The sequence below is a fragment of the Papio anubis genome, chromosome 4 (genome assembly GCF_008728515.1).
Source record: "Papio anubis isolate 15944 chromosome 4, Panubis1.0, whole genome shotgun sequence".
NCBI classification, from domain to species: Eukaryota; Metazoa; Chordata; class Mammalia; order Primates; family Cercopithecidae; genus Papio; species Papio anubis.
The window spans coordinates 96,757,854-96,772,463 of record NC_044979.1 but is presented as its reverse complement, the minus strand read 5'-3'; the positions used below and the strand labels follow the sequence as shown (position 1 = coordinate 96,772,463).

The window sequence follows — 14,610 nt, the reverse complement described above, 5'->3', positions numbered from 1 at the left end:
AGCAACAGATAACATTTTCAGAAATATCTGCAGTGCAGAGGAGCCAGTTTCAGGCAGAAGAGTACAGTGTGCAAGCTGTGTGCCCTTGGTCCAGTCATTCAGCACCCACAGTTTACCTCGTCTTCTATGAAAAGAGGAAACAGAACGAGATTCTATCTAAGGTTTCTTTCCCTTCTAAGATTTTTTGTACTGACTCTGTCAAATGAGATCTTTGCTTGAGTTCAAGTTTTTTCCTCAACATCCCAATCATGATGTTAACAAATATATCTATGTGAAAAATTATTATTTTCACATTTTCCGATTTGTGTGTGTATGGGTTTTGTTTTTGTTTTTGTTTTTCTTAGAGACAGGCTCTTGCTCTGTCACCCAGGCCAGAATGGAATGGCTTGATCTTTGCTCACTATAAACTCAAACTGTTAAGTGATCCTCCTGCCTTGGCCCTCCTAAAGCAGATTTGTGTTTAAATTATTAATTTTAATGTCATAGTACAGAAATTTACTACAATGGTATTTCCTTTTACTTTTGAAGTGTAGTGATAACCTTTTCATATTAAACCTTATAATAATAGAATGTCAAAGGTGAAAATTAGATTTTGTGGTTGAACAACTGTTGCTTATTTTATATCACATTAACCTTCCTGGTTGCTTAATTAATAAATTGTTGCAAAACTCCTAGTTCCTAAGGTAATAAACTTGATACAGCATACTAATTCTTCATTTTTTCCCCTGAGAAGTCTGGTTATCTCGTTGTCTTCCCCCAGTCCTTCTTCAAAGTGCTGTGGGATAGACTTACTCTTCCTACTTTGAAGTACAGAGATAACACTAAGAATTAGAGGCAGTGTCCAGTTTATGTGAGTAACAGAGCTGTAACAATAGGCCCTACTTTGCCAAATTTCCATAAGAGTAAACATGACTCTAACCATGCTATTTCAGTCATCTTTATCCTTCCATTCATTTTGAAGTTTGTATAATGCTAAAAGGCACATGTTTATATCTTTTTAAAAATATGTATTTTATTGCTGTCAAATAATAGTCTATTGAATAGACAGAACAGTCCTTTAGAAGTATAATAAAATATAATAATATAAAAATCCTTCATATTACCAATAGTTCTGGATTTATAGACCCCTGGGGAGCTCACTTTCCCTTGCTGTCATAAATTTGAATCTTTTGCCCATACTCCTTAGATTCGAATCTAACTTTTCCAACCCTTCTTCCAGCCTTTGTGGCTTGCCACAGGTCATGGGAGAGAAGAGCGGGTGGGGTGCTGTTTGTGTAAATCCTCCCAGCACTTCTTCTGTCTTTTACATTTTACCACTAGGACTAGCCAGTGGCGTCCTCTGTTCCTCCACGTCACCTCTTCCATCTCCCACTCAGGGGCATCTTGTGTGCAATGCCCAAATAGTGTGTAACTTTAGGAACAGAGAAGTGTGTTAAAAGCTAGAAGTGAGGAAGGGGAACTGGGAGGAGAGACAGAAGACCATATATTTTGGGCACCCCTGGTTGCAATTGTTTCTAAATCAGCACTAAAAAGTTTGCTTAAGATGTACTTCAGATACAATGCTATGAAAGTATAGAACCTGCTCATCGGTGTGAAAATGTTTTCAAAGTCCACAAACAGACAATATTTTAAGTAATATTTTAGAAAGCAATCCACCTGTAAATTGAAGATTTTAATGAAAATAAAGGAAGAGACACTGTGGCTTAGAGTTAAGGCATATGCCTAAAGTTAAAATCCCAGCTTATGCAATAACTGGATGTGTGAACCTTGACAAGTTATTCAGGCTCCATAAATTCACTTTTTGTATTCATAAAATGGTTATGATAAAAGTACTTATTATTACCTCATAGAATTGTTGGAGGATTTAGTTACATAATGGATATAAATGCATGTAATGTGAACATTTAAGCAATAAATATTCACATTTCCTGAGAAAAATATATAATACATAAATAATGCCTGGACAGGTAGAGATCTAAAACCAAACTTTATTTCAGAGCTTAACTTTTGATTCTGTGTTTCATGTTTTAAAATACATTATAATTTAGTAAAGCTGTTTTCTGAGGGTGCTTAGTGAGAAAGGTGATCATTTTGTAAGTCAAAGATTTTTTTATATTGTCTTCCTCTTCTCTCTGGAAGAGATGATAAAATCAGTCCTCAGCCTTGATGTGAACATCATATACCTTGAAGGTGCTAACAAATTGTCTTCAACCCTTTTTCAAGCAATGTCAGCTAAATGGTGCCATTTGCTTGTAACTCTTCTTTTTGGTGATTTATCCTGAAGATAAGAACATTAGTAAGCCATAAATGCCCATTTTGTAAAAACTTCATAGCTAGACAGATTTGCAATCCTTATTGGGGTAATAATCCATCTGTTACGGAGCTGGATCAATTTTGTAAATTAAATAGGTTAAAAGGGGGAAAAAAGGGCCATGACTTTTCCCACAGTAAGGTTTTTCTCAAATGCTAAAAAGATTTGGGAAGACTCAAACTATTTGCCATTCTTCCTCTCTTTGCTCAACTCAGAGAGAAGGCCGAATATCTATTAAAAAGTGGGGTGGGTGCAGTTTATGTTTTTTTTAATTCTGCAGGATCTGATTGCTCCTGGAAGTTTTATATTTTTGACAGGTTAAAACCTTTTGATGACTACCAGAACATTTCTGCTGTTCTCACTGATCAGTTTAGTAAACGTGTGACTATGTTTGAATTTTCTTCTGCACTTAGCTCATTTTACTGTTATTTTCATCCTGTTAAAAAAAAAAAAAAAAAATCTCCTGATGATTCTTCTAACAATGTGTGATTGGAATAATAATTTCACATGTTGAAGAGTTTTGTGCTGCAGCTGAGAGGCATGTAAATACAAGCTGCTTATTTGCAAGAAGCTTCCAGATTTGCAATATGATTGCTATGGAAACCACATAATGAAAACCTTATAACCATCTGTGTGGTTTGATGGATTTTACTGCATAGCTGAGCTGTTTTTGTTTACTGTTATTAAAATGTTGAATGGAATATATTAACTCACAAACACTGACTATTTGAGGTATTAATTAGTGTTGTACAATGACATTGTGCCTCAACACCAAAATAATACATATTTAATAACAAACCTAAATAAAAAAAATGTGAATGTATACATTTCTAATATGAAGGTGATTATTGCGTAGAATTTTGGTCCCTCATTCTTACATATTTTTAAGAGCTTTATTAATAAATGAATATGTTAAGATTTATTTTTATGATTTTTTCAATCCATTTGTTCACTCTATATTTCTCGAACATCTCCTTTGTGCCAAGTTCTATTCAAGGTTCAGTCTGAGGTTTTTTCCCCTGCCTAAAATTCAAAAACATACACCATATTTGATTTTGTTATCTTTTATATGGAAGCTGTTTGTATTGTTAGCCAAGATAAAATGAGTTGTTTAAATATTGTTAAGAAAAATTGATATATGAAATGCATAAGGCTTTGGTTTAAAAATATCACTACCAGGTTTAAAAAGGAAAAAGGAAGTGTCCTTAATGAGCATCTCATCCTCTAAAATCTGCTTATTAAATGGCATCTCACATGGATTTCAATTTGGATATATTATAGTAAACATTAATTCTTAAGTAAATACTTTTAATATCATTATTCTGATAATTTAAGAATACATATTTCTAAGGACAAAGCTCTCTGTCACCAGTATACAATCCAGAGTACATGTTACTGGCACTTAAATTTTAATAAAAAATTCATAGTAACAAATACTTCTAAATTCATTGTTAACTTTGTCAAAGAGCAGAGTTTTTTCATTAAGTATTGTAATGAATTTTTATATGTTGATGCTGATTTGGGTGGTGAAATCTAAATCCCACTGTCTCTTTTTTTTTTTTTTTTTGAGATGGAGCTTCGCTCTTGTGGCACAGGCTGGAGTGCAGTGGCGCGATCTCAGCTCATTGCAACCTCCGCCTCCCGGGTTCAAGCAATTCTCTTGCCTCAGCCTCCTGAGTAGCTGGGATTACAAGCGCCTGCCACCTTGCCAGGCTAATTTTTGTGTTTTTAGTAGAGATGTGGTTACGCCATGTTGGCCAGGCTTGTCTCAATCTCCTGACCTCAGGTGATCCACCCACCTGGGCCTCCGAAGTGCTAGGATTACAGGCATGAGTGACGGTGCCCGGCCCCCACGGTCTCCTTAAAAGTCACGAATAGTACCTATTGTATTGATGCAGTTATAGCTTTTGACTGAGGACAAATGTCTTTATCCATTTTTAAATTTACTTCTTACTATTGAATTTGTGACTGAATTAAAAGGGGAGTGGGTGCTATGGAAAGAAAGTGTGAAAAGTAAGGAAAGCTTTCTCCTTCACCTTTTACAAAATTATCTGTTAGTAAAATGAGTAGGTTGGAATAATGACTGTAAACGTCCCTTCTACCTTTAAAACCTTATATGGAAACACCCTATTAACCCATTTAGTAAAACTAGCCTTTGAATTTTGGCATAAGTGAGATAACTATTGTTAAAAAGAAAGGAGATAGGATACTTTTTTAAAAAGTAGTATACTTTTATTAGGTCTTCTATTTATTTGACTGAACCATATTAAATTGTCAGTGTTAGGTTTAACAATATGAATAAAATGCCAGATATTTTCAGGTGTCCCTTATATTGGAGCTGTCACTATTTTATTTGAATTGAGTTACAGAAATTCAGAACAGTTCTGTTTGTGGTGTAAGTACAGCTACCCTCAAGCTTGATTGAAATGCTGATTTTGATTCATCCCCATTTAAAATTTTCAGGAGACTCCTAAATTTCTACCTATAGTCCTGACTACTCTACCATACTTTGCAGTTGCCCAGACATGTTCTCTGGGTTACCCCACCAATACATTAAATTCCTCAACTCCTTGTGTTCCCCAGTAAGATAGATTATCTTGGCTGTCCTCCTTTTAGTAATAATGTGCCCATTTCTCAGTTAACTAAGCTCAAAACCTTAGCCATCCTTGGTTGCTCTTTTTTTTCCCTTCATGCCTCCACATTCAGGCACAAAACTTATCCATTCTAGTTCTTTTACCTCTCATAACCATCTCCTTTCCATTTCCTTTGCCCCTTCAGTTCAGGACTTCCTTCCCCTTTGTCCACGGTGGTCTCTCTCCTTACCCCTTCTTTAGGCTATCTGAGACAATGGGATCAGATGTCCATTTCTGAAGCATAGCTTCAGTCCTGCCGTTTCTCTGCTCAAAAAACCTTCTAAGGCTCTTATTGCCCACCAAATAAAAGCCTACAGTCCATAACAAGATGTTCATGGCCCCTCAACAGCTGGTCCAAACTATGAGCGTAACTCCTACCTGGCTCTTCCCCTACGTGTACCAGATTCTTTAGTCAAAATGAATGTGAATGTGCCTTTTTCTTTTAAAGATCATACCTATCCCTCTGGAAATACCCTTCTTACCCTCTCTCCTTATTTAAACTCTCTCCATCCCTTCCGTGGTACTCCCTAGTTGGGTGGTTTCTCTGCTGCATTTCTTCAGTACTTTGTGCCTCACTTGTCAGATTTAGGCCCCTTCAGCCTGTTTTCCTTTAGAGCTTGTCTTCTGTCCCATCTGTGCTGTCAGCTTCCTGTGAGCAGAGGCTTCCTGTTACTTTTACCTCCTTGGTGGATCCCCTCTGTCTTACACTTAGTTAGTATCCAATGAAGATTGATTGATTGATCGATTGATTGATTGAATAGTTACAATGGCTACATTTATATATTTTGCATAGTTTTCTTTAAAGTTTTAGGAGTTTTCTTGGAACTGATTGTCTTTGAATCCAGTTTTTCTTTGGCATGCCATTTGTTTTTATGTCCTGCCTTAAGTATTTCTAGGTTTGTATGTAAATCCTTAGGTGAGGAAAAATTATGTAATAAATATTTTTCTTGGTGTAAAATAATTAGTTTATTAAGTCTATTTAAAACTCTTCTCGTTTAATTTTATCTTATTTCTTTGCATAATTTGAGGAAGGAATGGTATAGGTGAATGTGGAACAAATGTAAATAAAGCACTGATTATATGTAGGATAAAGAACATTGACTTTATAATCACAAACTTAAGTTTGAATGACACACTTTGGAAGTTACTTCACCTTTTTGAGTCTCTAAAAATATACTTGTCTGTAGAATGAGGATTAAAAATTATTTGTCTATGAGATTTTAACATCCACCATTGTATATGACACATAATAGGTCCTCGGTATAATTTTGGGGGAATTACCTCGAAGGATGAGGATCCTTATAGTATCTTCCTGTGAAGATTAAGTGAGAAAACATGAAATTATATGATACTCAATAAATGATTTATAGGTTAACTGCATTTTTAGGTTTACACATTTATAGGCTAACGCATTTTCTCCTTGCTATATGATGTTTTAGGGACCATGGTTTTATATATGATACTTCTGCCACACAGTATAATGTGGTGTATCAGTATAATGCTGAGTGTTACTTTAGTGGATTTAAGGGCTTTCCTGAAATTAAGATTGTTCCAGATGAGTTTCTAAAAGTATTTAAAACAAAATATGCAGTGCATTAGTACGTATCTTAAATTTTGCCAAGCCAGTTGGAAAGGTTGCTATTTGGCAGTAGCTAGTATTTTATTTATTCCGTGTTAGATTGTTGAAAAAGGAATGTGAATCTTGAATTGTTTTATTCTTTGAAAAATAATGTTTATGTGTTATAAACTTTTAGTTTGGCTTTTAAAATGGAGTGAGTACTGTATTGTTATCCCTGAGAAAACCCTTCAGTGTGCCATTGATGATGTTTATTTACAGAAGAAGAAGAGGACAGTGCTCCAGTGAAAGTGGAAGAACAAAGGAAGATGAGTCAGGATAGTGTTCATCACACCTCAGGTAATGAATTGTGTAGCTTCTTGGCAAACCTTATTTTGCTTTTGTTCACTTTCATTTTATCCATGTTCTTACTGTTCTAAAGATGTTTACACAGCTCCCCAAAGTTGGCTTGTTTGGCCTGGATATCTTATGGCTGATAAGCTGCTTAGTCCCATTTAGGATGCATGAAAACCACTTGAGAAGGATTTATAAAGTAAGCCAATTTATACAAGGTATTCCTTCCTGAATTACTTTGTAATGACTCAATTAGCTTTCATTTCTGCACAAAGGAGATTTAGTTGCATAAATTAGCTTATCATCATTGAGGAAGTGTCACTGCTAAAGGACAGTTTATAGATACAACATGCAGTTGCTGTCAAACCTATAAGAATGTAATATAGACATCTGTGTATACTTTGTGCTTGAGCAGAACAGACTTCTGCCATTCAGAGACTAACAGGGGACAACAAGTTGCCCAGGGGACTGGCAATGTAGACATCTCTGAAAAGGTCAACTTGACACAGGCTCTGACAATCGACCCACAGCTCTGTCTTCTTTGATAAAAATCAGATAAACTTAAGACCGCTAATTGATCTGCAGCCTGTTTAAATGTTGGCCATGCATATCTTCATTGCATATGATTAACACAGAAAGCAAATGAATTGGGTAAGAAATGCCAGAGTCCAGTGACAGCAGCTTAAAAATTGGAAAAGGACACTGGTGGCCTAAAAGGCTAGGAAGGATGTTTCCCTTATCCATTTCCACTTGGCACATATATCCCCAAGTACTAATTATGAATGAGACTGGAAAAATAATTGCATACACTCTGTGCAAAATCACATGATATGGACAACTTTTCTTGCTTGTTGTTATTTCCAAATAGCAGGAGATAAACCATATCTGTAGTGCAAGCATGAGGTTAGTTTTGATAAACCAGCAATTATTTTACACGGAAAGAAGAGAAAGACTGCCTTCTTATCAGGACTTTACACCTCTTCATAGCCACATGTCAGCTGGGGCAAGGTCTGCCATATCATCTCTGTGTCTTGCAAAAAGCTAGAGTTAGGGTCACCTTCCCCTCTCTGATATGTCCATACATCACTCTTTCAAGCTGTCAAGGCCGGGTGGACAAGAAGTGTGTGTTCAGGAAGTAGCTTTCCAGAGTCCTTCCTACTGTGACATGTGGAAAGGAAACAGAGGCCTGATTCTAGACCTGGACAGGAAAGCAGAAGTAGGTTGCTACAAAAGGTTTTGGTTAGTGTTTTTTCAGAAAGGAAGTGAGAACAAAATCATTACATGTTAGCACTCTAGTCCTATAAAATGCAGCTATAAAACACTGAGGCTTAGTGAAATCTTGAGGACTGTGTTCAATAGTAATTTAAGTATATATGTTTTGGGTTATATGTCATGAAACCTCTGCCAAAAACATGTAGTTTTCTTTTTTAAAAAATTTCAGTGTTGGTATAGAAAGTGGATACATACAGATGGTCCTTCCATAGATACAAATATTTTGGCTTAAAGCAATTGTATTTTTCAAAAGCCCTTTTAAAGTAAACATCTCCCAAATTTTTGCCTTTGAGGGTAGGAAAAAAAATCAGTTTTCCTCAAAGGAATGCAGTAAATAGATCTAGCCTTTCATGCAATAGCTATAAAACACTACAATAATTCTTATCTTTAGTGACATGAAATTCTTTTCAAGCAACAGTTTTAATGCTTTTGCATAGAAGTGACCTTTGCTCTTCCCTAGGCTGTCAAAGATGTAACACTAGAAGTTTGTTTGCCACGCAGGGCAGTGAGTTGACAAGGGTATTACTATCTTGCTGAGCATCACATGACATGAACTTCTAACCTTACTCAAGAATGTTATATATTTTTCACATTGACTGATTTTACTAAACCCCCCGCCACAGACTTTTCTAATGTAAAGTATGTAAGCAAAAACAAAATTAATCTTGTGTTTCTTACAAGTTCCTTCATGTTCAAACTTATATATCTTGCAGTATGTGGGTGAGTATATATATAAAATAAAGATTCCATTTGATTTTGTTGAACACTATAGAATATATTTACCTTTCTAAAATAGTTTTTAAACCTTGTAACACCAAAGGAGAGATTCTCCACTGTCTTATTCTCATATATTTCACCCGTGGTCATCATGTTTTTTATCTTTGCAAAGTATCTTCTCTGTCTATGTGTTTCATAACAATTCTGTTAGCTTTGCCCAATGGTCTCTTCTTGTATGTTTTTAAAAGCAGGAGTAAGAACATTGTTTTAATCTTTCACAGGCTGGCTAATTAATTTTTTTCCTTCTTCTTTTTTTAATCATTCATGCTTCTCAGGACAAGAAACATAATGTGGGTTTTTTTTTTTTTTGTAATTTTGAAAATACAAATCACGATGTGGATAGAATAGGAAAATTAATCCATGTAGTAAAGACAACCAGACATAAATTTGTGCTTTAAAATACATGTTTATGACATTTGCCTCATCCCATCTTTAAAAATACATATCTCAACTGGATTATTTTTCAGTGTTTAGAGGTGAACAGTGCTAACTTTTGCAAACCTACTGTGCTTTTGAGGCTGTCTGTGCTTAATTTTTTGTGTATGTTTAGCTACACTTTAAATTTTAAAAAGTAAGCTAGAGGAGATTGCTGCTCTCTAAGGAACAGGACCGTTTCTGATTTTTTGTGTCCAGATTTCATATCAAGAATTCAAACATTACTTCCCTGAGGGAGACTAAGGCTAATAAACATATACTGCCAGGGTTTTTTCCCCCCTACTTATGATTTTTCTGCTTTATAACTAGTATTGCATGCTGAAATAGATAGACTAGTAAATCATACATGTATATAGCTGTGTGACATAAACAAATTATTCTTTAACAGAGCTCTCATATGGGACACAAAAATGAGGTTGGTCTTTGGGTAACATCATCATAAAGATTATAGAAAGCACAGTTGAAAATGCATCTTTTTCCCAGCATTGCCAAATCGCTAGCTCTGTTGCCTCTTTACAGCAGTGAGATTTAATGAAATGCTCATGATGCACATCTAGGGAGAGATGCATCTTGCACACGGTGGGGGTCTCTCTTGCCCTCATGTGCTCCTGTAACTCCCATTAGTGTTAATGGGAGTTTCAGCAAGCGTATCGAGGGGAAGAGAGACCCCAAAGTGATAAGGATTATGTGTTAGAAATCACCATATACTTTTCCTTCTTTCTCTCCCCTCCCCTTTGAGAATCTGTTGAATGAAAAACTATTGTAAGTGAATCTGAAAAACAGAAGAGCAGCCTGGACAGCTGGGGAACTCAATGGGACAACATAGCTAAGCCAAAACCTCTACTCTAGTTTTTAGCCCAAGTTTTGTTTCTTCCACTTTTTTGGAGCAAGCCTAAGGCTGAGCAGCATGGGGAGGACAGACTAAAGAAACCAGCCATTTAGATCCTTTTACCTCCTGGCCAGTTACTGTGGGGGAAGGCCTTGCATGTGAAATGATGTCATCCTCTCTTTGCTCTAATTCCCTGACTTTTAAACTGACACTGACGGACTGCAAGGGGCACAACATTTGACCCATTTACCAGTTGATTTAATCTGACTAGAATGTTTCAACTTCTAAATCTCTATTTGTCTAAATAAGTGGTTTTTAAAGGAAATCAGTCACTTTATTATTAAGTGATTTTTTTTTCTTTTAAAAAAATTGACAATATTTGAAATGATCTGGCCAGCTGGAGTGCCCTCTAGTGTCCGTTTTTAGAATTTACTTAATACATGCTTTGGGGAAAAAAATGTAATGAAGAGTGGCCACAAGCATTGTTAGTTCTTGGTTGGATTCCCAAGCTTGTATACATCCCTGCTGGTATGTGATGAGTGCTCAAATGCTAGTGTGGAGAAGTCAATAAGGTATCTGTCTCTCCCACTGCCTCCTCCTTTCTCTTCCTCCTCTCCCCACTCCCATTGTCCCTCATTGTCTTTTTTAATTCTTAGAAAACAAGAGACAAAATTTAATAGAGGGATTTTGCTAGGTTGTATATTTTCTAGTCCATCTTTATTTTCTTATAAGCAAAAAGTAGCATTCTATTTCCTAAATATTCAGACTCCATATTATTCAGATTCTCCTTTTTTTGGCCTTAAAATATTTCATATATTAAAGAGAATTGTAAAGTTTTCTAGTAAACTTAATACTTTGTATAAATCACAATAATGTATAATAAGATGAACACCCTAATGACATGCTAATGTGACTAGTTGTGTTGGAATCACCAAAAAGCCTGCTGTTTGAGAGCCATGTAACAGTACTGAGATGACAACTCTGGTCCAGCATGTGTCTCCACAGTTATCCCCTCAGAATTCAAAGATGACATTCCAGGAATGGAAGTTGTTAGCACGTATATATTCTGCCTGGCTAGTGAACACATGGACATCTTATTGATATTACTTGCATTCTTTTTGTGTTAACTCATCAAAACTCAATTATCATGAAATTAAAAACAGGAAACAGTTCTTAGTGTAACAAAAGCGTCTAGTGTGTTTAACTGTGTTCTGTATTTCAGGAGATCCGCACTGCATAAGTGACAAAGCATTTATTACCCATTTATTGTGGTATTACAGAGTGGAAAGTGCTAAATAATCAATCAGTTAATGGTCTGTATGGCAGTTTGAGCACATCACATCCATTGTGCTTATGCTGTTAGAAGGATGAGCTGATACTCCAGTGTATGTTGCATGTTTATTCAGAGCCTAATGTCGTAAACTGGGGCTGACAAAAATCTGTTGAAAAATGCAGCTTCAACACTGGCAATTTCAAAGTTGCTAAAAAATGTCAAAGATAACTTTGGCTTTGGGTACGAATGTCCCTGAGGAAAATTGCTGCAATTACTCTTTATACCGTTTCCACGTAGTTGTCTTTCATTAACCAGCTCTAGGGTTTAGTTTAGTTTTTTTTTTTTTTTTATTTTGGTTCCTTAGTTTTGGTTTTATATTTGTACATTAGCTCCTTTACTATTATTATTTTCATGAAGTGTCTCAAATTCTGTGAGATTATTTCACAAAGCCTGTCACATCTCATGGATATTGCTCATTGTGAAGTGTGGCAGACACATCTTCAAAACATGTTGCAAGTGGGCTTAGGTTTCTTTTTTAAAATAAGTGGGAAGCAACTTTTAGGTGCTGGTTTGATGACAGCATATAGCAATTACAGATTTTAGATGAAAGGCAGAAAAAGAAAAGCCAAAATTCAAAATCAGATCTTTTTGCAAGTGGTCTTAAGAGGATAGTGAGGTATAGGATTCATGTGGATGTAATAAAATATTCGTTTACTCAGGACAGAATTTTTTTAGACTATTTTGGTGATCTAGGGCATCGTTTAATTTCTATTGGTTTATTTTGAAATGAGGGATTATTACATGAAGGCCCTAATTCATGCTTTCTCTTTCTTCTTCCTAGGGGATAAGAGCACTGATTATGCTAATTTTTACCAGGGATTGTGGGATTGTACTGGAGCTTTTTCTGATGAGTTGTCATTTAAGCGTGGTGATGTGATTTACATTCTTAGCAAGGTAAGAAGATACCCCAAAATGACATTTGTAAAGAGGGAATACAAAGCTCGATTTTTAATGCATTTGGATTTATAGCGCTAGGGAAAAATGCCAGTTGGAATTCTTCTAGGTCCTTGTTAACAATTGGGAGTTCACAATAATTAATTATTTTGTCAAATGAAATGTAATCAAATTTTAAACACAATCAGATAACAGGATTCAACTTAACAGTGTGTTTACCTATCACTTCAGCCCTTGGCTGACATCCACCTACTGCCTTCTCCAGAAACAATATACTTATGTGAAAGTTAACATTGTAATGTATTAGATTATTTATTATGTTTTTCTTTCCTCTTCCTTTTTATTCTTCTGTGTGCTTATTCTGATTTTGTCTGCCATTCACTACTGGAAACACTATGTTTATAGAACAAGTTTTTCATCTTTATGTAAATACATTGGGTGTTCCGGCAATTTAAAAGCAATGCTTTTCTATTCAGACAGGCTTAGGTAATTTTTTAAGTTGTTTAGCATACTATATTTGTAAACAAAATGGCAAAGTATAATTCTATAAACCCATCTTTTTATATATATGTGTGTGTGTGTGTGTGTATGTTTATGTGTGTATATAAATTCTTGTATCTGCTTCTTAAAATACTGGATTATTCAGAATCTTTTTGTCCTTAGATCTAAAAGTGAAGTTTCTTATCGTGATTATACTTCTGGTAATGTGTATGAGCTCCCTTAATTTTCATATTTTAATTTCCCCTATTGTAATATGGGAATTTAAAAATTTCCCTCTGTCTACTTACAAGACTACTTTAGAAACAAAACAATTGAAATATAACTAGAAAAATGTCAAATCATAAGTCTAGAAGGTTGATGTGGCTTCTTTCTTGATTAGAGAAATATTTTGGACTTTTCAGAGAGATAGTATGACTTGTTAAATGCAGAAGACAATTTGGAAAGAAGGTCACATACTGAATTTTAACACTAGATGGCTGGTGCATAAAATCATAACACAGAGAATCATCGAATGTTAGAGTGATGAGTCTCCATGATGATAATCTAATTCTTGGTTTTATAGATGAAGGAACTTGGGTCAAGAAAATGCCAGAGTCATGACTTGAGCTGTGTCTTGACTCCCAGACCAGTGCTTTTCCCTTTGTTTTCTTTCCTGTGCCCTTTCCTTCCTTCCTTCCTTCCTTCCTTCCTTCCTTCCTTCCTTCCTTCCTTCCTCCCTCCCTCCCTCCCTCCCTCCCTTCCTTCCTTCCATCATAAAGCACCTGCAGTGTGCCAGGACCCATTCTGACAACTGTGATAAAATAAATAAAGCCGACTGTGATAATTGCTAGTTAGGGTGCCCAAAGCTAAGACTGGTCACTTTATTTCTCTCAGTCTTCTGCTCATTAGCATGGAGTTTTGTTACTGTTGTTCCAGAAAGATGTTTTAGGTTCTTGGACGCTATAGATAGTTACGTCACAACTCTTGATTAAGTCTGTTATTGAGCATTAAATTGTCCTGAGTTAAGATGACAGCTTTTTGAGTTAATTACTTAATAAAGCAGTCAAACTGATTAGTTTCAGCTCCTGTCAAGAAACTTTCTTGGAATCATTCCTAAATTTATATAGCCCACAGTCTTTTTAAAACCAATTTAGCTGCAATTGTGTATAAAACTAAAACGTCGATTAGATTTCACTTGCAAGTTCAGATTATAGGAGTGAGTGGCATATAGCCATTATACTCCTTTTGTAAATATGAAATTTATTAAGCCCATGTAGATCTATTTGTAAAACCTTCTTTTTGAATCAGGTTGTCTTTGTTGCTGAAAGCCTAGGTAGAGCACCAGCTTCCAGAACTGGCTGTGAAACAAGCAACCATAGGCATATCTTATTTCTACTGTTGCCTCAGGAAAAAATTTTTGGTTAACATGAAATTAAAAGTATAATCATAGGTATGTATCATACTTTTAGGATTCCGAAGGAGGCAGTTCCTATTTTGTGTAAACTAATTTTATTTGTGAAGCCTGATTGGAGAACAAAGGTTAAAGATGTTCCAGCCCATGGAAAGCACATACTTCCATCTAACATTTTTAAATGCTATTATTTGGGAGAAAGCTGATCAAAAGTACTTCCTCTGCCAGTGTTTTGCAAGGCTTGAAGTTTCACCATCATGATCATATTTATTAAGGGCCTTCTAGAGATGAGTAATCTACCCAGGGTTCATTTTGGTGTTTGAAAA

General features: G+C 35.5%; 1 protein-coding gene across 5 annotated transcripts in view; it reads left to right on the top strand.

The window, feature by feature from the left end:
- SKAP2 (src kinase associated phosphoprotein 2) overlaps positions 1-14,610 on the top strand; it is a 209,691-nt gene that overhangs the window by 179,552 nt on the left and 15,529 nt on the right. For all 5 annotated transcript variants that reach the window (XM_021935945.2, XM_021935941.2, XM_021935942.2 and 2 more), the window contains 2 exons: positions 6,782-6,859; positions 12,281-12,393. In XM_021935945.2, the coding sequence (XP_021791637.1) occupies positions 6,782-6,859; positions 12,281-12,393 (191 nt within the window). The remainder of the gene's footprint in view (positions 1-6,781; positions 6,860-12,280; positions 12,394-14,610) is intronic.